Source organism: Eufriesea mexicana, unplaced genomic scaffold (assembly GCF_001483705.2).
Source record: "Eufriesea mexicana isolate 0111107269 unplaced genomic scaffold, ASM148370v2 scaffold11296, whole genome shotgun sequence".
NCBI classification, from domain to species: Eukaryota; Metazoa; Arthropoda; class Insecta; order Hymenoptera; family Apidae; genus Eufriesea; species Eufriesea mexicana.
Window position 1 is genome coordinate 121,350 of NW_016918917.1, and position 22,644 is coordinate 143,993.

The 22,644-nt window shown below is 33.0% G+C and overlaps 4 protein-coding genes across 7 annotated transcripts in view; 2 read left to right on the plus strand and 2 right to left on the minus strand.

Annotated features, from left to right (window-relative positions):
- Positions 1 to 2,755, plus strand: part of Ent3 (equilibrative nucleoside transporter 3) — a 3,357-nt gene extending 602 nt beyond the window's left edge. For 2 of the 4 annotated variants that reach the window (XM_017908585.1, XM_017908581.1), the window contains exons 2-10: positions 205 to 359; positions 441 to 569; positions 641 to 715; positions 801 to 1,024; positions 1,093 to 1,204; positions 1,277 to 1,447; positions 1,544 to 1,731; positions 1,843 to 2,083; positions 2,173 to 2,755. In XM_017908585.1, coding sequence (XP_017764074.1) covers positions 266 to 359; positions 441 to 569; positions 641 to 715; positions 801 to 1,024; positions 1,093 to 1,204; positions 1,277 to 1,447; positions 1,544 to 1,731; positions 1,843 to 2,083; positions 2,173 to 2,561 — 1,623 coding nt within the window. In that variant the 5' untranslated portion in view covers positions 205 to 265 and the 3' untranslated portion in view covers positions 2,562 to 2,755. The remainder of the gene's footprint in view (positions 1 to 204; positions 360 to 440; positions 570 to 640; positions 716 to 800; positions 1,025 to 1,092; positions 1,205 to 1,276; positions 1,448 to 1,543; positions 1,732 to 1,842; positions 2,084 to 2,172) is intronic. The other 2 variants (XM_017908584.1, XM_017908583.1) reach the window with 2 other exon arrangements.
- Positions 2,756 to 5,702: 2,947 nt separating this feature from the next.
- On the minus strand, positions 5,703 to 8,625 carry LOC108553604 (serine/threonine-protein kinase ICK). Its single transcript, XM_017908592.1, is given in 9 exon segments — positions 5,703 to 5,815; positions 5,966 to 6,177; positions 6,554 to 6,823; positions 6,932 to 7,051; positions 7,086 to 7,250; positions 7,331 to 7,678; positions 7,966 to 8,178; positions 8,254 to 8,375; positions 8,464 to 8,625. Coding segments are annotated over 9 exon segments (1,725 nt in total).
- Positions 8,626 to 11,312: 2,687 nt separating this feature from the next.
- LOC108553586 (uncharacterized) lies at positions 11,313 to 13,432 on the plus strand. Its single transcript, XM_017908563.1, is given in 6 exon segments — positions 11,313 to 11,317; positions 12,243 to 12,425; positions 12,810 to 12,849; positions 12,851 to 13,054; positions 13,091 to 13,203; positions 13,279 to 13,432. Coding segments are annotated over 6 exon segments (699 nt in total).
- A 1,003-nt stretch (positions 13,433 to 14,435) lies between these two features.
- FASN1 (Fatty acid synthase 1) overlaps positions 14,436 to 22,644 on the minus strand; it is a 12,992-nt gene continuing 4,783 nt past the window's right edge. The window contains exons 2-9 of the mRNA XM_017908606.1: positions 22,291 to 22,492; positions 21,858 to 22,211; positions 18,631 to 21,779; positions 18,109 to 18,562; positions 16,156 to 18,006; positions 15,156 to 16,084; positions 14,841 to 15,077; positions 14,436 to 14,764 (exon numbers count right to left, since the gene is read on the minus strand). Of these exons, the coding sequence (XP_017764095.1) occupies positions 14,663 to 14,764; positions 14,841 to 15,077; positions 15,156 to 16,084; positions 16,156 to 18,006; positions 18,109 to 18,562; positions 18,631 to 21,779; positions 21,858 to 22,211; positions 22,291 to 22,405 (7,191 nt within the window). The 5' untranslated portion in view covers positions 22,406 to 22,492 and the 3' untranslated portion in view covers positions 14,436 to 14,662. The remainder of the gene's footprint in view (positions 14,765 to 14,840; positions 15,078 to 15,155; positions 16,085 to 16,155; positions 18,007 to 18,108; positions 18,563 to 18,630; positions 21,780 to 21,857; positions 22,212 to 22,290; positions 22,493 to 22,644) is intronic.

Consider the following 22,644-nt stretch of genomic DNA (forward strand, 5'->3'; position numbering starts at 1 on the left):
ACACACACACACATAATATATATACACATATGTATATACGTATATATTTATTGAGAATCTATGAACGATCTCAGACGTTATCATTTGAAGCTACTAAGCATGATTATATTTAACAATAGATTGTTAATAAAAAATCTTACATTAATTAGACGAATTTATTGTTCATGAAAAGTTGTTATAACGCAGATGTTTGCCTATTTGCAGTTTTATCATAGCAGTGGACTATTTTCAAGCGAGATACCCCGGAACTACTGTAATATTCGATATGTCAACTGTTTATATTATCATGGCCTTTTTCGCGGTCTTTGGAAATAACGTTTTGATCGAAACGTTATCTTTAAACACGCGGATAACGTTCGGTAAGAAATAACGATTATAACAGAAACTATATGTAGTTCTGTCTTAATAAACTTTTATTTACATATTAATGTAAATTGCAGGATATCTGGTAGCATTTGTCACCTTAAATTTTGTTATCATTTCTGAGATCTGGTGGGAGCCTTTTAATGTTGACACTTCTTATACGATTAATTTAATCGTCGTTGCGATGGTCTCGCTCGGCTGTACCGGTAAAGTACTTTCTGTCACGAATTCCATGAAAATTTTTATTTTATATTAACCCTCGCAATTTTTTAATCAGTTCAACAATCGAGCTTTTATGGCTACACATCCATGCTTCCCAGTTTATACACACAGGCAGTGATGACTGGAGAAAGTGAGAGATAAACACTAAAATAAATTTTTATTTGCAATTTTAAATCTATGAATTGTTAAGCTGACATGTATTTTCTTTATTATAGGTATTGCTGGACTTTGGGCCTCATTCAATCGAATATTAACCAAGTTTTTGCTCGATGACGAACGTAGCAATACATCCATGTTTTTCGTTTTATCAAACTGTACAATCTTATTATGTTTCGTATTACATCAAAAAGTTCGCAAGACTGATTTTGTGCAATTCTATATAACGTTATGCCAGGAAAGAAATAGAATTACATTAGAACCAACGGAAGATGTTGGTTTGGTACGCATCAATTTTGATTAAGTTGAAATTCTATTTAAAAAGTTTCATAAATTGTTGCTTCTAAACAGATGGATCCATTGGATCAGGCCGGAGATCCATCAAAAGGTCAGTATGGGGTTCTAAAAATTCAAACTAGTCCCTTAGGAAATGAATCCACAAATGGGAACACTGAATTAAATGGTAAATTATAATTTACTTTGATGAATTTAAAAAAGATATTCATAATAATAAATCAATCATTTTTATTTTCAGGAACAAATCAATATTCACCATTCTCATTCAGTAATCCCGTATACGAACCTGGTGCACCGTCAGGAAATCCTCCCGGTAGTGCTGGTCCTACGTACAAAGTCGAAGACGTAGTTGTTATGAGAGGGACATATGGGACACAAACTAGTAAAAAACCGTGGCCAGAAATTAAAAGTACGATATTTATTTGCTTTAAATTTTTATCACGTTAAATAAAATAATTCTTTCTCTTTAAAAATTAATAATAATATGTGCGAACTTTTTTTAAAGAGGGTTTACTTGCAAGATTTGAAGTGGCAAAGTTAATATACTCATACATGGCTAGCATTGGACTAGCATATTTTGTAACACTTTGCCTATATCCTGGAATTATGTCAGAAATTATTTCTTGTAAACTTGGGTCATGGATGCCAGTGATTTTAATGACAGCGTTTAATGCTTCTGACGTATTGGGCAAGGTATAAATAGTCTTAGTAATTCAAGCGTAATCTTAAAATTGAGTCCAGCTTAAAATTTAACTGTTGCATATACGTGTATTTTGTTATTAACATTTTATATTAACATTTCAGATACTTGCATTGATTCCTTACGATTGGAAACGCACCCAGTTATTACTGTTCTCGAGTGTTCGAGTTATATTAATTCCTTTATTTTTACTTTGTGTATTACCTAGAGGCACTCCGATACTTTCCGGCGAAGGATACCCATTGTTACTTTCATGCTTACTCGGTGTTACAAACGGTATTGTTGGTTCGGTACCAATGATGCAGATACCCACCAAAGTACCGGAGGGGCATCGGGAATTAGCAGGTACTATGTACTAGATGCATAATTGAATTTTTATTAGTTATAGTTCATTACGATAATTTAGTTTTCATGAAATTTTTGTATTCTTTTAGGTAACATTATGACTTTGTCATATACTACAGGTTTGACAGTAGGCTCTTTATTTGCGTACTTGATGGATTCTTGTTTCGAGTTACCTGTTCAGTCAAAAGATGTTTGTTATAAAGCATTAAGTCCATCGGTAATGCCGATTAACACTACGACACCAAGCGTTTTAACAAATGTTATGTCTTCCACGATATTACCCACGATAGAAAATGTTACACCCGAGGTAAAAACTACTGTTACTGTATTGTCAACTATCTTTGATCAAACATCTACTTTCATGTTTAATAGTACAGTTAGTACGTTTATTGCTGGTGTGATGAAATCATCCTCAACCATATCTCCGAAAAGTTTTAACGTTACCGCTTCAGTCAATAATGCAATTTTGCAACACTAGGACACGCATGTTTGTGTGCTGTGTTGAATCTGGTGCTGTGTATGAATAAACTTATTGAGATCGTGCGTTATGAATAAGACTTTTATTCGTTAAATATTGCTTTATTTAAATTTTGTTTCGATAAAAGTTTGATCAAAATTGCAGAATATCGCCAGATTGAACACACACACAAAGATTCGAATTTTCAATCGTTAGGGTTCCATAAATGATAGTAATTATCCTATTTAAATTTTTAATACAGTTATTGACGAACAAACAATAATTTTCACAAACAGATGCATAGGAGTCAATAAAAACAAAGCAATATCGTATTTGCTTGTATTAAAAATGCCATTAAGTTGGATAAATTCTCTTTAATTTCTTTATAAAGGAAAAAAAAAATTTGAAAGTTTGGAAAGTTCGTCCTATGTAGATACTTTCCGAATTTGTTGTAATATTTTACAGTATATCTTAAAGATATCAAGTCTTTCATGTTTCAAGTTATAGCTAATTTGATAGTCATTTATTTATTAAATTTTATTGTTGAATAAAAGAAAGAAATTTTAGATGTAGTTATATAATTTGTTGTACGTGAGAAAGAAGGTAAAGGATTTCTTAATTCTTAAATGATACGAGGACAAACAATTGTAACTTGGCAGAGACAATCTGAATACGTTAACTCGTAGTGTTACGTTATTTGTTTGGACAATTTTAAAAAGTAAATTACTAATATTTCTTAAGGTCTCTGCCTAGATAAAAAAAAGAATGTACTGTTGAAAATTGGATTTGGCCTTGTATCATTTAAGTATTAAACGAAATTGCTCGAATGCGGAGAGTTATTTTTTATTTGAAACTTGCTAAGTTCAAGTTGATCCTAGAACTGTCCGGAACGACTGTAATAGGGTGGAAAAAAGAAAATAAAGAGTATCCAAACGGAATACAAAGTCCTTCCCGGTAGTTCTGAGCACTGCACTTGTTAGATCAATGGTTGAGACGTAGCAAATTTTCGCGATCCAGTTATCGTGCAAGTATATTCTGTAAGAAATCGTTACATGTCTGCGTGAATAGCTAATATTGTAAATGTAAGATACGTATACATACTTACGACATACTTCCGTATGAAACCGAAAAAAAAAGAAAAAAAAAAAAAAGAAAAAAAAGGAAAAGAAGAAAATCATGTGTTTCTTTCGAGCGCGTAGTTTTTTATCCATGTTGTACGCCCAAACATATCCACATTGTTACGTGGAACGGATTATAATCAAATATTTTCGATCTTTATAGCATTGAAATTTACACACCAAATAGATGTCTGTAAATCCCTAACACCATATTTTCACACGTCGTGATATAGAAGTTATAACGTATAATTAAAAAAAAAAGGGGTAGATTCTTTACTAGAATTTTTTTCTCTCTCTTTTTTGTTTTCAATTAAATCACATAATAAAGCTCATCCAAGCTCGTGAATTAAATGGACTTAACCGACAATTTAAGGCTCGGAAGCATTTTTACGAACATTCCGATGATGGATTACTTCAAAGTATAAAGATTACATCTTAATGGATAAATGTATATGCATAATATTCACCAAATGTACCACCCATCCAAACAGCTTACAGATGTATTTCGTATATTCAAACTATACATAGAGATCGTTTAGATGAAGCATATACACACAAGGATATAACATACATACATTTATACACACATAAGAATTGCCTATACATGCATACACGTAACTTCAAGATAATGCAAATTAATCATATCAATCTTCGATCGTGTCATCAATTGTATCACAATTTCTCTTGTACGATAGTTTGTTTTATCCAATATTCCTAGGATGGACAAAACCATTTTTAAAAGCAGTATGAATTAAGATCGTTAAAAATTACGAAGAGACGACAAATCATTAGATACCCTTACTTTCAACATATCCTTGTCTAGTGGGCTTTTGAAATTTTCGAAGGGGAATTAAAAAACATTAAAACCCTTAAGGGCAGGGGAAAAATAACGTGTACAAATATATGCGAAGCGAAATGTATAACTTATAAACGAATTTTTTCACATGGCACGTTCCTTTGCAAGATATTTTTTATGAAACATTTCCAGTTTTACAGTCATATTATAGATGAAAAAGATATTTTAGTGGTTCGTTACACGTCTGCAGTGTATATTTTTTATTACCTTTCATTTGTATCGTAAACTTGCATAAGTTCCAAGGTATATTCCAAGATATATCTATTAAAACTATATCAGAGAAAAGGGGAGGAAAAATACGTGAAAAAAATATTCGAAAGAATCGAGCATAATTAGGGAAATTTATACGAGGATAACTAAAAGTGTAATAGAGTTATGAAATGAGTGAGGTATATGATTATGAGTGTACAGTATAAGAATGCTTTTTAAGAGATTGTGTGTAGAAAATACGAAGAGTCATTTTGTTTGATAATCATATTTTTCATTATAATGTCCTATCGTATGTCAAACGCGACATGGAGTAATTTTCTGAACAATCTTTAATATGTACTCGTTAAAAGAGTATTATTAGTTATACAAAGAAGAGCGGATGTAATCGATTTTTACATTAGTCTTCTACATATCAGAAGTTACTCCACAACATAATTAATGATATGTACAAATAATAAATATGTATATATATATATGTATATATATATTATATTCTTTAATATATCTTATCCAAGTATAGTACTCTTTACGAATCAAACATTACACTCTTAAGCATTATCGTTAATCGATACTGCTTTCTATTACAGTTTCCTTTACATTAAGTAAATGATCTTACGTCGTTTCTTTAGTTAGAAAAAAAGGAAAAAATTGAAGTACTAAATTCTATTCGTAAATATTATCTAAATACTGTCACGTAACCAGTAATTCCCGATGATACTTGTTAACAAATTTAAAAGATACAAATTGTTTTTATACTCCTTACTTAATATAATTAACTAAGATCAGTTCATCAAATATCAATGAAATAAAGCTTTACGATTGTTGTCACTCGAGCGACCCGAAAAATAATTACATTCTTAAATGTTACCAAATTTCTGCCTCTCAAATCTTTTACCCGAATGAAATGGTAAACGCCATTCTATCACAGTTAAATAAATTGAATACGCTAAGTTAAATGTATATATAGTTTTCAAACAGTCATTTAAGATACTTTGCAGCCCAATCAGTTCGGCCGTGAAGACTTCCGCTGCCTTTCGTATTCAGCACTGTTCCATACGTATTTGGTTGAATTGTACCTTTGTTGGTATTTTCTATAAAATCCATAAATTGTTAATGTTAAATTGATAATAGATCATTGATAGTAAATTATTATAATACTTTGTGATTCATGATGAAAATATTTTACTAAACATAGAAAAAAAGTCTGTCTTAGAAAATTAAAGCTAAATTTGATTACTCACTGATATTTTGCGTACCATAGACGCTAGGATAAGGCAACCTTAAAGTCTGATCGGTAATAAAACGATTTCGTGGAACGTAGTACTGTCTTGACGGATTCTCAATGGAATTTCTAGGTACCCAAAAGGAGTCAGTAAATTCCTCGTACTTTTCCACTGATTGGCCAACCAGATTCCGCATTAATCTAGGTCTGTTCTGGTCGGGGTCGCCATTTCTTCGAAAGTGAGAAAAAAAAAATAAAAATCATTAGATAAAAGTCACGGTTAAATGAATCGATAAAAATTCCATGATTCGTTAAATTCATCGATTTAATTTATTGAACACCTTCGATTTACAATAGAAATGGCAGTATACAAGATATAAAAAAAAAGTTAAGTAGAAAAATCTCTGCTACATTAATTTCAAAAATCAGTCACACCCATCGAACAGTACCCATTACAAAGAGCTATATTGTTTGAAACAAATATTCTATCATACACATGAAATGTTTGCATAACGTGTTTTGCCAGGTTAGACAGCACAGCAAAGTGCACCCCAGTATTATCAGCAAGGTCGGGATTCGTTTTACAAGATGACGAAACATTCGATACCTGGACGATAAACTCGCGTTTTGTCCTGTGATGTATCGTGCCACGCTGAAGTAATGTTGTTTTCCCGAGGCTTTCCGACCGTTTTTTATATTCGTCTGTAACTGGTTCCAATTAATGGTGTTTGGCTCATTCCAGGCCGGCAGCACCCAATTTCCATTGCTTTGTCTCAGATTATCTGGCAAATAATTGGCATTCCAATTGGCACGGTTCTCTTTGTATACTCGTTCTGGGACTAGCTTTGAGTTCGCGTTCTCGGGAACAATCTTGCTACTGATGTGGACAAGTCAATGATTAGAAATTAAGCAGAACGTGCTGCGGTTGCAGAGAAGATTCCATTTAATACACGGTTTTTCGATTTAGCAAATTCGCGCAACGCACCCCAAGAGTTCCGCAAAATCGTCCTCGTCCAACTTTTGGGGGTTGCTTTCGCGCATGTAACTATTATGGTTCAAGCCCTCTGTAAATAGACACACCGAGTTCATTTCCTATCTATGAATGCTAATTTATAGATATAAATATCGATTCAACTCACCTAGATTCCATCGGTGTCCCGATAACGTCGTGTTGCGGATAATTATATGATTTTGAAACAGGGATCGAAAGATTCACTTTATTCAGGAGGAGATCTCGTTGAGACGTAACACCAATCTTTGTACTATTAATTACACGTGGAACGTTCACTTGAAAATACGGATACCTAAAGAATAGAAATAAATAATAGAATAGAAATAAATCTAAACTCTTATTTTTGAGTTAACTTGTATAAAATCAAACTACCTTAAGGATTGCTGTGCTGTTGGTCTTTTAATGGGATTCCATTGTAACATATCTTCCATAATTATTACTGCCTCCTGGCTGGCATTCGGTATCAAAACGGTTAACGATGTGCGAGAGAAATTCGGAAATTTGAAATTCATGGCAGCCGCTAATTGATATCCATCTAGCCAGTCGTCTTTTTCTGGTGTACCGATCACCGAACATATTTTAAAGATCTCATCGATCTCACTTTTCCCGGGAAAAAGTGGCCGAAACGTGTACAATTCAGCCATAATACAACCCACTGCCCAAATGTCGATCGGGCTGTTGTAAGTCGTCGAATGAAGCAATACTTCCGGTGCTCTGTACCTGAAACAAATTTCCTGAATAAGTCGTAAATAACACGGTAATACTGTCGTCAACAAGAAAAGCTTAATAATTTTGATAATTCACAGTAATTTATATATCTTATACCGAGAAATAATCTTTAAAAACATTTCTTTATTTTCAATCTTTCGTTATTATTTCTTGTAACGTAAAATTTTGGCAAAAGCATTTTAGGACTATCTTTAACATTCATCTTAAATGTAGTTCATGTAATTGATAAGTCACGCAATTTTGTTTAATTCTTATTCCATAGAAGAGACAGATATTACCATCTGGTAGACACGTAATCTGTATAAGGTGGCCTTGACCGTATTTCCCTGGCCAAACCGAAATCAGCGATCTTCACCAGTTCCGGTCCCATACACAATAAATTTTCAGGTTTCATGTCACGGTGGAAGAAGCCATGTTTATGCATGAACGCCAGTCCTTGCAACACTTGATATACTATATTTCTGATTACCGGTTCAGGGAAAAGTTTGTCCCTATTGCATAATATACTTCTAAATGTATATTCACCAAATATTAAATACTGAACATAATTTTAACCATCTTCCTACCTATCCTTCATTAATTGATAAAGATTCTCCTTCATATACTCGAAGACAAAGTACAACACGTCGTTCTCACGGATCACTTCCTTCAATTTCACTACATTGGCATGACTAAGTTTTTTTAAAGACTGCAATAAGAAAAGTGCGAATTATTTAAAAATTTGGTTTATTTTTAATTATTTCAAGATAAGAAAATAAATTGTTTTTCTTCGTTACTTTAACTTCACGCAGATTCATCGCTTCTTCCCAGGAGTAATATTTCCTCTTCATTCTTTTTATAGCAACCTTCTCTCCAGTATCAATACGTTCCCCGAGAACCACGGAACCGAAAGTTCCGTCCCCCAATTGATTTAATGTTATATATCGATTCATTTTCATCGACGTTGTATTGTCGAAGGTTATAACATTTCTTCAGCTTGTAGGCTGATTGTTCGTATTGAAGCAGTCTGTATGCATCATATTAATTTCTGAAACAAAAATCATCTAATTGTATATGCGAGTGATAAATCTAATTTTCGTCCATACATTACACAATTACTCGGGTTTTTCCCGTTCGAATACGATATAAATAGCGTGCAAACAGAATTTGTACCACGTGTTTTTCGAATATAGCTTTCGAATATAGCTAAGTAAGGATTAAAAGGTCAAATAGTTTTGTCTTGCTTTTCATTAGCCATCATCTATATGATTAATTAGAAAAAAGTTCGAGTGCAGATGTTTACAGTACTTCTTCTCTTTCGATTTTTTCCGCAGTTCAAAGATAGTACAGTGATTGATCATTCACTACGAATGAATGTCTATTTTTTAACACTATATCTATCAGAATAGTCTAAATGACTGATTTTGGACTTTATCTTTCTACGATTACGGTAAGCTTATAGCTGTTTTTAACAAGATTATCGTTTTATTGAGATAAGAATGTATTATATAATTCCGTTTACCAATAATTTGTTTAATTGGTGTAGTATTAAGCATTGTTTAAACAATGATAATAATTTGAAATGAGACAATATCTCTTTTGCATAACGTACTCAGTCGCTTATGATTGTCAATTTGTCGTAAATCGGACTTTTACTGTATAACAATGAATCGTTCTCGTATCATTATTAATTAATACACAATACTCGATAACTTTTCATACAGTCGATTTACAAGTTCACACTATCGACTTCTGTCGATAATTAAGTCTGATTGCGATATATACGTGCATGAAACAAGAAGAAAGAAAATCGGTAAATCTTTTCCTATTTTATTAAGATTCTATTAAGATTATTGTTCTTTTTCAGAGATAATATGTATTTGTTATGTAAAAATAATTTCAAGAACTAAACCAGTGTCCACGCAGATTAATCGTGACACATAACCTTCGTTCGGATATTAGATTTATTATCGTTATTTAGATTCTTAATAAAATTAATTTATTTTGTGCTTCTGAGATATGTGATAAAATTGCTCGAAGGATTAAAATTTGTTTTTGCTTATTGAAGATGATCATATTGATAATCGGCAAATTTACTTGTGATATTGTTGATATCGGTGACAAGAAATCTCAGCTTAAGAAAAATCGCAAAATCGATTTAAAACAGAAGACTGTATACACTATGACTCATATAAAACTGCTTAGAAATTCATCGAGTTAAAATTTTATTTTGTTACTAAGGTAAATACTATCGGTGGGAAATGCTGACATAATGTTCGTGAAATATGAAACGCTTACCGATACCGGCATGCATGGTCGCTCGGATATGCAAGTTGATTGCTGAATTTCAACTACTTTCAAATAATGACACTTGTTACTTTCTAGATCGATGAACGGATTTATACTAAAGACACGTGTACTCTATGTACCATGCATATGAATAAATAGTGAAAAGCTCGATAGCGTGTGCCTTGCTTGGTATTTCTACATGTTTAAAATTGATTTGAAAACGAGGAAACATAGCATGCTTTTAATCCGAATAGCATAATTTAGAAAAGGAAGATTAATCATCAGGTAATAAAATTGATTATTAACACTCTACAACTTAATTTAATTAATTTCTTGTAATTTAAATATAAGGAATTTAAATATAGCGAATTGTCGTCCAAAGAATTTACAGGTTATTTTTCCCGAAGTTAGTATAAGTGAAATGTGTTTTAGGCAGTTTTATTAAGGCACGATTTATTCTCTATTTCATCGATAATCGATTTATAACATGCTGTTACAATATTCTGGTATACTCTACCTTACGTAACGCGTCAATAAAACAAACATTAAGTATATGTACAAGGCAATAATACAGAAGTTTCTAAGAGGCTGTCACGTTACTACAGGTTGTCATACGTATATGAAAATTAACATTTCTAACAATTCATACGCGTAACGCTATCTTCTGTCCCCGTTTTTAAATCAATGTCAATTTGACATTGAACGGCGTAAAACAGTAGGGTCAGCAGTTTCGACCAACCATGTACGATAACCCAGTTATGTCTTATTATTAGAGAGATTAATTAATGACTTTACCCCATAAGCAAGAGAATGTAATCCAGGTCAAATTGAGATTAGCATTTTCTTAGGCTCGCATGCGGGCAATCTCCGTGACGGGTCAGTCATGCGAGGATATAGATTTTCTTAGGTTTCACGATTCAAAGGAAACATTATCGAAAGTTATATATACATAGCTCACTACCAAAGTTCTGACTTTTTATTAAAAATTGTATATTATCTAATTGTATTTATCAATATCTTTCTGGTTAATTTTTCTTACAGATCTAGCAAATGTTGCAAATTATTTATAATATGAGTATCGTATAAGTCATAAAATGTTTATATTACATACAGTACAAAATGTACATTTATATGAATTCACTATTATAAGATTTAAAACAAACAGAATTTTCACTATAAGATTTCATAAATAATCTACTAATTTACATATTAATTTACATATATGTGATGAATGGAAAATAGTAACAATTCATTTGTATGGTTTCAGGGATAAGAAATGTTTAATATTTAATATGGTTGTTATGTGATTGTTCCACCTAATATTAAAATTCTATTAACATACAATTAATAACTTGCAATGAAGTAAAAAAGAAATAATTCCGTTTCCATGGTTAGTTGAATTTTATCCCGATTCTTTTTAGTTCTTCCTTAATACTTGCTGTGTTATATAAATAACTAATACATACATACATAAAAACAAAATCGATCAATCATCGTAACATTGAACTATTATTAATATTTATCTTAACACTTTCATGCAATTTATTTTACTGTTTAATTATTTTACTAATATTTAAATAATTTGTTTATATAACTTGGAACATTTTTTTGCGATATATAAAAGGCGATGATATTTAAAATACATGAAACAATTAAAATTAAATTTACTGTATGGTAGTTTAACCGGAAGTGCTAGGAATTGATAGCGTGGTATATTAAAATTTCAATATTAGATGAAAGCATGAGCAAATACAGTAACATTAATTTTACTTACGATGAAAACCATCTGGTACACCAACATTCCACGTACTTGATTACCTTTCTGCGCAATGTTTCTTCGCAAACTGTTAATCGAGCGGCCATGCTTCACTGTGTAGCCATGGTTACAAATACTAACTGAAACTTGAACCATTGGTAGTTGTTTTAACCCTTATCATGACGATTCGTTAGTTGCGCCCTTATTCATATATAAAAAAAAACAAACACTGCTTATTACAATTATCATAAATAATTCAATTATAAACAGAACTTATTGTATAGGAAATGGTAGATAGATAGATAACAAGTGGTACCATTTGTTAAAGGTCCTTCATCATTTGTAGATGCAAAGGAATAATTTTAGAAGTTTACTGCAAGAATTCAACGTTTCCTAATTGTATTAAAATCGCTAAATTAAGAATTATTTTATATTGTTAATAATCTTACAAATATATATATATATATATATTTCATACTTTGAAATGATTTTTAATTTTGTTTTACATAGTAGTTATTAAATCTGCTATAGAAAATTAGTATTTGATACAGCTATTAGTATTGTCAAAGAAAGTGTATTAAAAGTGCTATTGAAATATGACATAAGAAATTGGAATCCGCGAAAAGAAAAAAAGCAGGGAAAGAAAGAACGAATAAAAAAGGAACAAAAGTCCGAAGAAAACGTAAAAGAAAATGCAACTGAAAATATCAAATTGTATGTAACATAAAAGTATTATTTATTAATATAATATATTATTATGATTATTATTAATTTATACAGAGTTAATTATAAATAATTAGAAAACACTAAATAAATAAATGTTACGTTTTGTTTCTTAAAAGTTGTAATATAAATGGAATGTTCACTTTGTTATATAGGTTAACAGTGTTTCCATATATTTATAATAACACATATTTCCATTTATACAGTTTTTGGTAACATCAAATATTTTACATAATTTGTTATATTCCAAGAATTGATTCATATAATTTTTCATAAATATATTTTGATTGGACTATGGTATCTACGAATATGAACTATTATAAAACATTATTCCAAAATGATAAATGAAATTTAAAGAAGTGTATTCTTTTGAAGAAAATATGGACCATCTGTGAGATTTCCTTATCAAAGAGTATAGGCAGGGTAAAGAAATTTATGTAATAAAACAGAAAGAGTCTTTATTAAGATGTATGCTAAGTGCTGGGTGTCTAAATGATTATGAAGGTAAAATTAGCAAATATTCTGAATGTATACCTAAAAAATGTGGAATTATAGCTACAGATTTATTAGTGAAATCAACAAACACTATGAACAGGAACATTAACACAAACAATTTTGGAGTATCTTTAAATAAAATATTTTTAACAAAACAATAGGAAAGATATAACATTCGTTATACAACTTTACTTTATCTCGTCGAAGAAATTTCGAGGGTAGTCGATCTGTATTTTGATAAAAATAATGTTAAAACGATAATAGAACCCCGTAAAGATAAATAATCTTAAGAAAAAAATGTTAGACCCAAGGAAACAAGAGAAACATTATTTCAATTTTATATTTTTATAGGTAAAGTATTTATGTTCACTTCAGGTAGTGAAAATTTACATGCAATTGGAAAAATACAATCGGGAACTAGATATGCATTGATCGTACCTTTTACGTGTGATCCAACTTCCGCAACTCCCGATCCAAATTATCGAACGAAACTAGAAAAATAAAATTGTTGCATAAATAAAAATTACGTATACTTCTTAATTTTATATCCAAAATTATTCTTTTTTAATAAAATACTTTATTCCGAAAATTTGTTTCTAATTTTGCATTTTATATATACGTGTAGTACATAAGTATTTATGATAATAGATATTTATGTATATCAATAGTATTTAAAAATTTTTCCAATTTGTATTTCAAATATTTATTGAAATCGGATTAAAAAAAATATTTTTAAATTAATAAACACTTTATTTGATGTTTTTTATTTCCTTATCAATATGATACAAGAACGTATGTAACATATAACAAATGCATACTGTATGCGCTTAATGGTAATTAAAATAATTATGAACATGTACATATTTATTATTTAACAAACCAATCTCTTACTGCTAATAACAAAATATAGTATAAATAGTTGCTTTAAATAAAGCATTAAGTATGTTATGTGCAATATATTGTGAATGTATATAAATATATATAGAATATATATTGAAGTTTATCACTAGAATGTTTATGTTTTATTACATTTATTCAAATACACTATTTAAAAGTGTAAGAGTGGAAAAAATGTATAAGAATCGTCAATTGTTACTAGCACATATTTTTTTCTCTTTTATAGTATCATAATTTCGTAGAAATGTAGTTGTGAAATAATATATAATAATATAAAATTTAATGAAACAATGCTGTGTGTGTATATATGTATATGTGTATACTATATGTATACTATATGTTTATGCAATGGTATTTGTCCACTGTAAAACCATTACAAAAACCTATAGTAGATATCCCGAAATATATTACGAATATTTATATTCAATTTGTTAGGAATGTTTGCATTAATACCCATTCATAGTATGCGAAACTATTACAAAAGAAACCGTAAAACTACTCCTTTATCTTGGTACCTTCTTTATTTCACAATCTAAGATATTTACGATTAAAAAATAAAAATATTGGCTAGATAACTTAATAATGCAGATGATATAAACAATGCATGTAGAAACCTGAAGAGAAAAACATTTGTACAAAAGGAATTTCAGAGAAAATATGTAGGAATCATATTAAATATTAAACATTAAGTTTTGATGATTTCCATCAACATCAATGTACATTGAGAGTTCTTTGGAATGTACCTATGTAACATTTATGTACATTTAAGTAATGATATTAATATTATAGAATATTTCTTTGAATTTAGAATAATTTCATAAATTGGAATATATCTTTTACGTGTTTAGGATATTCGCAATTTGTAATGCACTTTTCCCCACTAAAATGCTTCTGTGACTTCCTGGTAGTTCTTCAATATGCACCTTGTTGTTACAAATCTAAACATTGAAAATATTATTAAAAAAATTAATTAATTTTAATATTTAATATTTAATATTTAAATGTAATAATTACCTTTGATAAACCATAGTCTTTATTTAAAGATACAAAATTATCTTTAGCCTTAATTAATAAGACATCTCCATTATATACAGAATCTGTTTTATAAAAGTAAGCTGCAATCAGCTTTTTGTAGAACAGTGAAGCAGCAATCTTTAAATCTTTAGATTTCAGTTGAGAATTGCTTATTAATTCCACTACTTTATTTAATATTTCTTCTTCAGAAGAGATTTGTGTCAAAATTTCATATGCCTAGAAAAAATAGAAACGATAAAGTATAAATAGTAAATATATGAAACAATGTGCGATAATGTACGGAAATAAGAATACCTGAATAAAATTGATCTTTGTATTAAACTGTCTAATAAAATATGACATAGCCTTTCGAAAACCGTCCGTACTTATATCTATGGTGTCGTCAGTAGCGTGCTTTCCAATTTCTACAGAATGTAATTTGACAAATTCCGGCGAACCATCGAGAAGAGTTAAAACTACTGTATTTCCGGATTTCTCTAATTGAAGACCCATTTCAAATGCAACACAAGCGCCGAAGGAATACCCTACTACATGATATGGTCCTTTACTTTGAATTTTTCGCATTTCCTGTATATAAAAGGCAGCTAATTGCGATATTGACTCCAATGGACTATCTTTGACACATTGGAAGCCCCAAGCAGGTCGATCCAATTCACTAGCCACCGTTTTAAATAATGTACTAATTCCTTCGATAGCATGAACGAAGAATACCGGCTGTCCCTTTGAATTCTTTGTTTGTAATTGTATAATAGACTTCATAGGTATGATCTCTGTACTATCAAACTGGAATAATAATTCTGTTATAGAATCTTCCTCTGACTGATCTTCAGCGCTTGGAACTTCTTCCGTTGCAACACCACCGTTAAACTCTGACAACTTTTCAAATGACAAAGTTCGAATTTCTTGGGCTGATAATACCAGATCGTAGTTCCTTTCAAGTGTCTGTTTGATTTCCGTTCCCATTAAAGAGTCCATTCCAAGATCCGCCAAGCTAATACTTGGGTTAATGCTGTCTAGTTTTTTAATGCCCAAGATATTGGCCACTGCTTGTATTATGCTCATTTTATTTGCATTTTCTGCACCCTTGCGTTTATCTGCTAAAACATACGTGGACAGAACCGGATGTGGTTGTTGAAGGAATATATCCATTGTTTCGAGACAACTATGTATGCGCTGTGGCGAAGTACCACCAATCTCTGTGTCATTATAACGACCCATTGTCTCTGTAAAAATATATGAAAAAATAAAGTATATTTAAGTATTACATTTCAAATGCAATAATAAAAAAATTTACCTAAAATTAGACCAACATCTCCAATAGCTCCCCACTGAATAGCAAGACCAGGTAAGCCATTCGTTTGTCTCTGTTCCATTATCCTTTCCATAGTAGCATTTGAAAGACCATAATTAGTCTGACCCACATTGCCTCTTCCGCTTGTGATAGATGAGAATACAACAAAGTAGTCTAATGCAGAACAAACTTCTCGTGATACGACATCCAGATTCTTGGTTGCATTAATTTTTGGTAATGCCGATGCCACAAAATCGGTTTCTTTGAGATTTTCGATAAGACCATCTCGAAGAACAGCTGCCAAGTTAAATATACCTCCAACCGGAGCGAATTCGTTACTTTCTTTAATAAGTTGTTTGGCTCCAGCCAATGTCGTTACATCCACTGTAGAGACTTTGATATGTACACCTATTTCGCGCCAACGACGAATGCATAATGACTGGAAACCAGTACGTACTCCAGACCTCGAGGTCAGAACTATGTATTTAGCACCACGCCCAATCATCCAATCTGCAAGTTCCAAACCAAATCCACCAAGACCGCCAACTAGTACATACGATTTTTCAGGATTCATGTATGTACGTGGAATAGCCGCAACTACCTTCGCTGATGGCTGTATAACTTTCTGTTTCTCCTCATCTCGAATCTTCAGTAAAACTTTACCAATATGTTTACCGGTAGCCATAAATCTGAACGATTGTTCAATCTGTTGCTCTGAAAATACCGTGGAAGGAAGTGGGCGAACAGCGCCACTCTTTATTCCCTCACTAACAAGTCTTACAACTTCTTTTCTCTCTGGACCATCTTCTTCACAGATTGCGTCCAAAAGTATTCCATGGAAAGAGGCATTCTTCAGGAATACGGACATTCCCAAAGGTGAATCATTTGACAAGTCGAACTTTCCAATTTCGAGAAATCGGCCACCCAGCGCGAGACATCTGATGCTAGCTTGTAATTTCTCCTCAGCTAGTGAATTTAACACTATATCTACACCACGTCCATTAGTCTCAGTAAGTACTAATTGTTCGAAACTGGTATCTCGAGAATTGCCGATGTTTCTATCAGTTAACTGCGGAAACATTCGTTTTAAAAAGTCTCGTTTATCTTGAGTTCCAACAGTAGTAAATACTGTGCACCCTGCATGTAAAGCTATAGAGATACTGGCTTGTCCAACACCTCCACTCCCAGCGTGGATTAAGACACTATCGCCGGATTTCAAGCCACCTCGAACACAAAGGGCGTAGTAACTAGTGGCATATGCAACTGGAACGGTCGCTGCTTCTTCTAGAGACCATTTATCGGGTACTTTCCACATGAAACCAGGATCAGCTACAGCAGTAGTTGCCAAACCACGAGCTGGCACCATAGCCATGATACGTTGACCTTTCGAGTCACGTCCGGAAAATTCTAGACCCAGTATACAGTCTTGATTAGCTAGATTTCCGGGAAGAGCATCCGGTGGCAATTTTCCAGTTGCTAACATAATGTCCCTAAAGTTTAATGGTGCATAGTACACAGAGCACAATTCTGTATTTGGGAACTTTTCTGGTTGATGGTAGCTCAATGGACTTTCGATCCATCTTAAGCTGCTGAGATCACCTCTGTACAACGCATTAATGTAAGCATGTTCAACTTGAAGAGATGACGCATCACTTTGTTGATCTAACTGTAAGTGTCTGTAACTTCCCCAATTGCCGCCTTTCAGCACGTTAGCTACCAATTGTTTATTCAATTGTTGAGCATAAAACTTATCATGCAAATTGAATTTGGGTAAATTTTTGTCTTGTATGAAAACATAACGTGCATTTAAACCACCATCCTCACGACGAATACAATTCATGAATCCAGTCATACCTACGAAAAAAAAAACAACAAAAAATATTATAATACTAAACATACTTTAATAATAACTAAAAATTGTATCTTCTCAAGAAAACATTTAATAAAATATCTTACCAAACAGTTCTTCACCCTGGCTAACAAAAAGAAGTTCTTGATTCTCAGATACAGATTTTTTCAAAGCTGCCTTGACATCTTCTAGCCAGGTGAAATTCTTTTCTGTTATTTGTATGACAATAGGTGCAGATCTCTGTTCTTTTTTCTTGAATAAATGATATGACTTTCCAGGAACAGTTTGCTTAGCAACGTGAATTAGATCTTGATTTACCACTGAATTACTGTTAACTTGACTTGTTTCTTCTAAGAGAATAAATCCTCCATTATACTTCAAACTATTTGCCAGATTTTGCAATATATTTGACGAGTTGCTGGATAACACGTTATTAGCTACAATGAGATTCAGGTCTTGTCCAACTTGTTCTATTTGTTCGTTGCGTTTTACGATTTTAATATTGTGTCCTTGCAAACTGCTGTATTTTTTAAGTGAAGCTGTTACCACTTGTAGATCAACCTAGAAAAAAAAATTATGTAACTTCATTTTTTCGTAAATATTTTTTAAACTAATTTTAGAGAACCTACAGTAACCAAAGGTTCGCCATAAAGAATGTCCATCACATTGGATGCGAGTAAAGACTCCACAGAATAATTTCCAGCCACTTCGACAGCTTTAATCTTATGTCCTGACAAATTTTCGCAAACAATTTGCAATAACACAGTAAGAGCATTTAATTTAGCTTTCTCTGGATCCTGTACCAGTGGTTGAGGATTTTCATAAGCCACAAATAAACATTTTTCATGTTTAAGAACTTGTGCTTGTTGCTTTTTTGCAACCAAAGAGGCTTTCATCTTTCTAATTTCAATACCGCCTGATTTAATAATACCAATGTTTGAATAAGAGTATACCGGGACTCCCTCATCTTCTTTATAATTTTTAATGAAATCTAAGTGAACAGTGGGGTTAATTGCAGCATACTGTAAGCGAACCGGTACATACAATCCTCTCGAGTCTTTTTCAAGGATAGAGAATTGCAGCATGGTATCCATGAATGTGACCCAATTATTCCAGAGAAGTCTACCAGAGCCCCCGCGATTATGGGAGGATTTAATTCCCTGAAAGACTCCACTGTAATCATATCCTCTCAACCTAAGTTCTTTATAAATATCATTTGTATTCAATTCCAATAATTCACTTTCATTTTTAAGAACTAGTGCAGGTATATTCAATAACATTTTATCAATATTTTCTGGTGTGGAAATGGTTCCAGTTACCGCAACAGATCCGTTTTCACAAATTTCAAACTCGCCAGTGCCCATGAATATATTGATCAAGAACTTCACGGAACCTTCTTTTGACATGATGGTGGCTCTTTGGAATTTTACATTTTCAAACGTAACTGGTAATTTTTCATAGTCGACTCCACGTAATTTTGCGAAGGTCTTCCAGACTAGCACTAAGTAACCAGTAGCAGGGTAAAGAATTCTTCCATCAATGGTATGACCGGATATATAAGCGTCTAATTCATTAGACAGGTTTACTTCCACTACGTTTTCCCCGGAACTCGCATTCTTTGATCCGAAGTTAGCGTAGCTCCATTCGGTGGAATGATCCCACTGAACCAAGGAATTGATCATTGGCGTACCACGACCAACTGGATAATTAACTGGTGGATACAACTTAGATACTTTAGGCTGTCCTCCTGCTATGTACAACTTTCCTATACTTTCAAGAAGGACAGCCAAATTGTTTGGATGATCTCGTTTATGCAGACCAATATTAGTCACAGATGATCCCAGTGATCTACGCAATACTGCTTGTAGCAGACAATGTGGCGCGATTTCGATAACTATAGCATTGGCTGGAATATGAGATAATGCTTGGTAAAACAGAACTGGAGACAATAAATTGTTCACATGATAAGCAGCACTGCTAAGTTGCGACAATGGAGTACCCCAAGCTGATTCGGGTATTGATGTAGAGATCCACCTAGAAGTTCTCTGTTTTGGGCTTGGAATAATTTTCTCCAACATAGCGCGAAGCTTCTGGCCCACCGGAGCTACATACTTGCTATGGAAAGCAACACCTGAGCTATTCACTACTTTTATAAAAATGTTTTCTTTCTTCAGTTTCTCTGCAAATTTTTTTATAGATTCAGTTGGACCAGAAATTGTTACAGAGTCACTTGAATTGTTGCAAGCCGGTATTATGTCGGGCGGGCATCGAGCTGCTATTTCGTCCCAACTCAATCCTACAGCAGCCATTGCTCCAGGCTCTAATTTAGAATCCTTAATCGTTCTTCCTCGCCAATATGCAGCCAAAACGGTTTGTTCCGGCGTAAAAGTACCATCTGCATAAGCACATCCTAATTCGCCAACAGAATGTCCAACTATACCATCAGGTTGGATACCCAAAAACGTTAATAAATCAACAAGTGCAACTTGAATAGCTGCAATCGAAACAAACGAATGTAGAACGTTTTCAAACGTCTCAGCTGTTCCATTTTGGATAAGATTCATCAGATCGATTCCTTCAGGTTTTAAAGCTTCGGCACATCTTCGTAGACTTTTCTGGAATACCTCAATAGAAAGCAGATCTTTACCCATGCCTGGCCATTGAGACCCCATACCAGAAAATACAAACCAAACTGGACGTTTTTCACCAATAAATTGACCAATTTCTTGAAAATTAACATTTCCCATAATCGAGTATCCTCGGAAAAGATGGCCTGATATGTTATTTGCGTGAATATCATGAAGTAGAGAAATAAATTCATCGTCTTGTTCATATTCCTTGGCTTTGTCCAAGAATGAACTCACAGCTTCTTCAGTTCGACCAGATATAGTAATGAGTTTGGGTACTTTGCTATCTAAAACTGGTGACAATTTTGGCTTTGGATTGCTACGAAGAACAACGTGTGCATTAGCTCCACCAAAACCAAACGAATTTATTGCTATTATTCCGCCTTTCCACGGAGTGTTTTTGTCTACGACTTGTATACTTCCGTCACTCAACGAAGGTATGTCTTGATTTGGACTCTTGAAATGCAAATTACCTGGAATTACACCTGACTCCATGGCAATAAACAATTTTGCTAATGAACATACTCCGCTGGCAGCTTCTGCATGTCCCATGTTAGATTTAACAGAACCAAGCAATAAAGGACCCTTTCTGCCTTTACAAAACAAACTTGCAATAGAATTGATTTCTTGCGGATCTCCGACCTTGGTTCCGGTTCCATGAGCTTCTACATAAGAAACGTCTGCAGGGTTAATACCTATTTCCGTGTAAACTTCACGCATCAACTTATTCTGCATATCTCCACTAGGATAAGTGATTCCTTGAACTTTGTTACCATCAACATTAGTCTTGGAATGTAAAATAGTGGCATAAACTCTGCGTGCATCCTTTGCTCTTTGCAGATAAATAACCGAAATAGCTTCTGATCTAACATATCCTTTGCCATCAGCGTCGAACGCCTTGCAGGCACCATCCGGAGACAACATATTTAACCGATGGAACTGAAGTGAGCTGGTGGGTTTCAAGAGAAGATTACAACCACCGACAATAGCTGCATCACATTCTCCCGAACGCATTGCACAGACTGCGTGATGCATAGCATACAGAGATGAAGAACATGCGGTATCTAGTGCGTAACTAGGGCCATTGAAGTCGAATGTATATGAAATCCTATTTGAGAACATAGCCCTGCAGCATCCGGTTAATCCATATCCTATAAATATGTTTATATTATTATTGTTATTATTATTTACATTAATATGCTATTGCTAGAAATATCGAGTCTACCAACCATTAACCTGATCCGGATCCACGGTCCAAAATTCATCTGATTCTGACGATGAAACACCTATGAACACGCCAGTCTTGGACCCTCTGACATCATTTGGATTGATACCAGCGTCTACAATAGCTTCGTAAGTTACTTCCAAAAGCATACGTAACTGTGGATCCATTACATGAGCTTGCTTCGCGTGAACACCAAAGAAGGTAGCATCGAAGAGTTCAAGATTCTTCAGTTTACCAGATCTCTCAGGCAAACCGTGAAGACCAGCGGCCCATCGCCGCTCATCGTCTGTGATCATGTCAATACCCTCGAATAAATTTTTCCTGAATTCTTCAACATCTGAGGACTCTGGGAAGCGGCCTGAGAAAACGTTTAAATAAATTAAAAGAAATTTTTACTAACCAGTGATAAAATATAAATGAAACGTAGAAATAATTACCGGAAAAGCCGCTAATTACAATTTCATCATTTACATTGTATGGCGTGGTATTGCCATTCATCATGGTTGGTTCTCTCACGATGGGACTGTTTGCACTTTCAAATTGTGCTGGCATTATGATAATCGTGATATGATCAGCTTTCGTTAGAAGTTTTCTATTTCTGCCGAATTTATCAGACGCGGGAGCCTAGTGGACTATAAGCTAAAAATAAAAAAGAAATATGTTACTTATCGTTTGAAATGTTACACAATTTACTATATCAATTTAACATATATACAGTTGCATCACACAATTATTCACTCTTTTTTTTTCTTTCGCCTAACAGTCGTGTTTAACCCCCACCCCCCACCCCA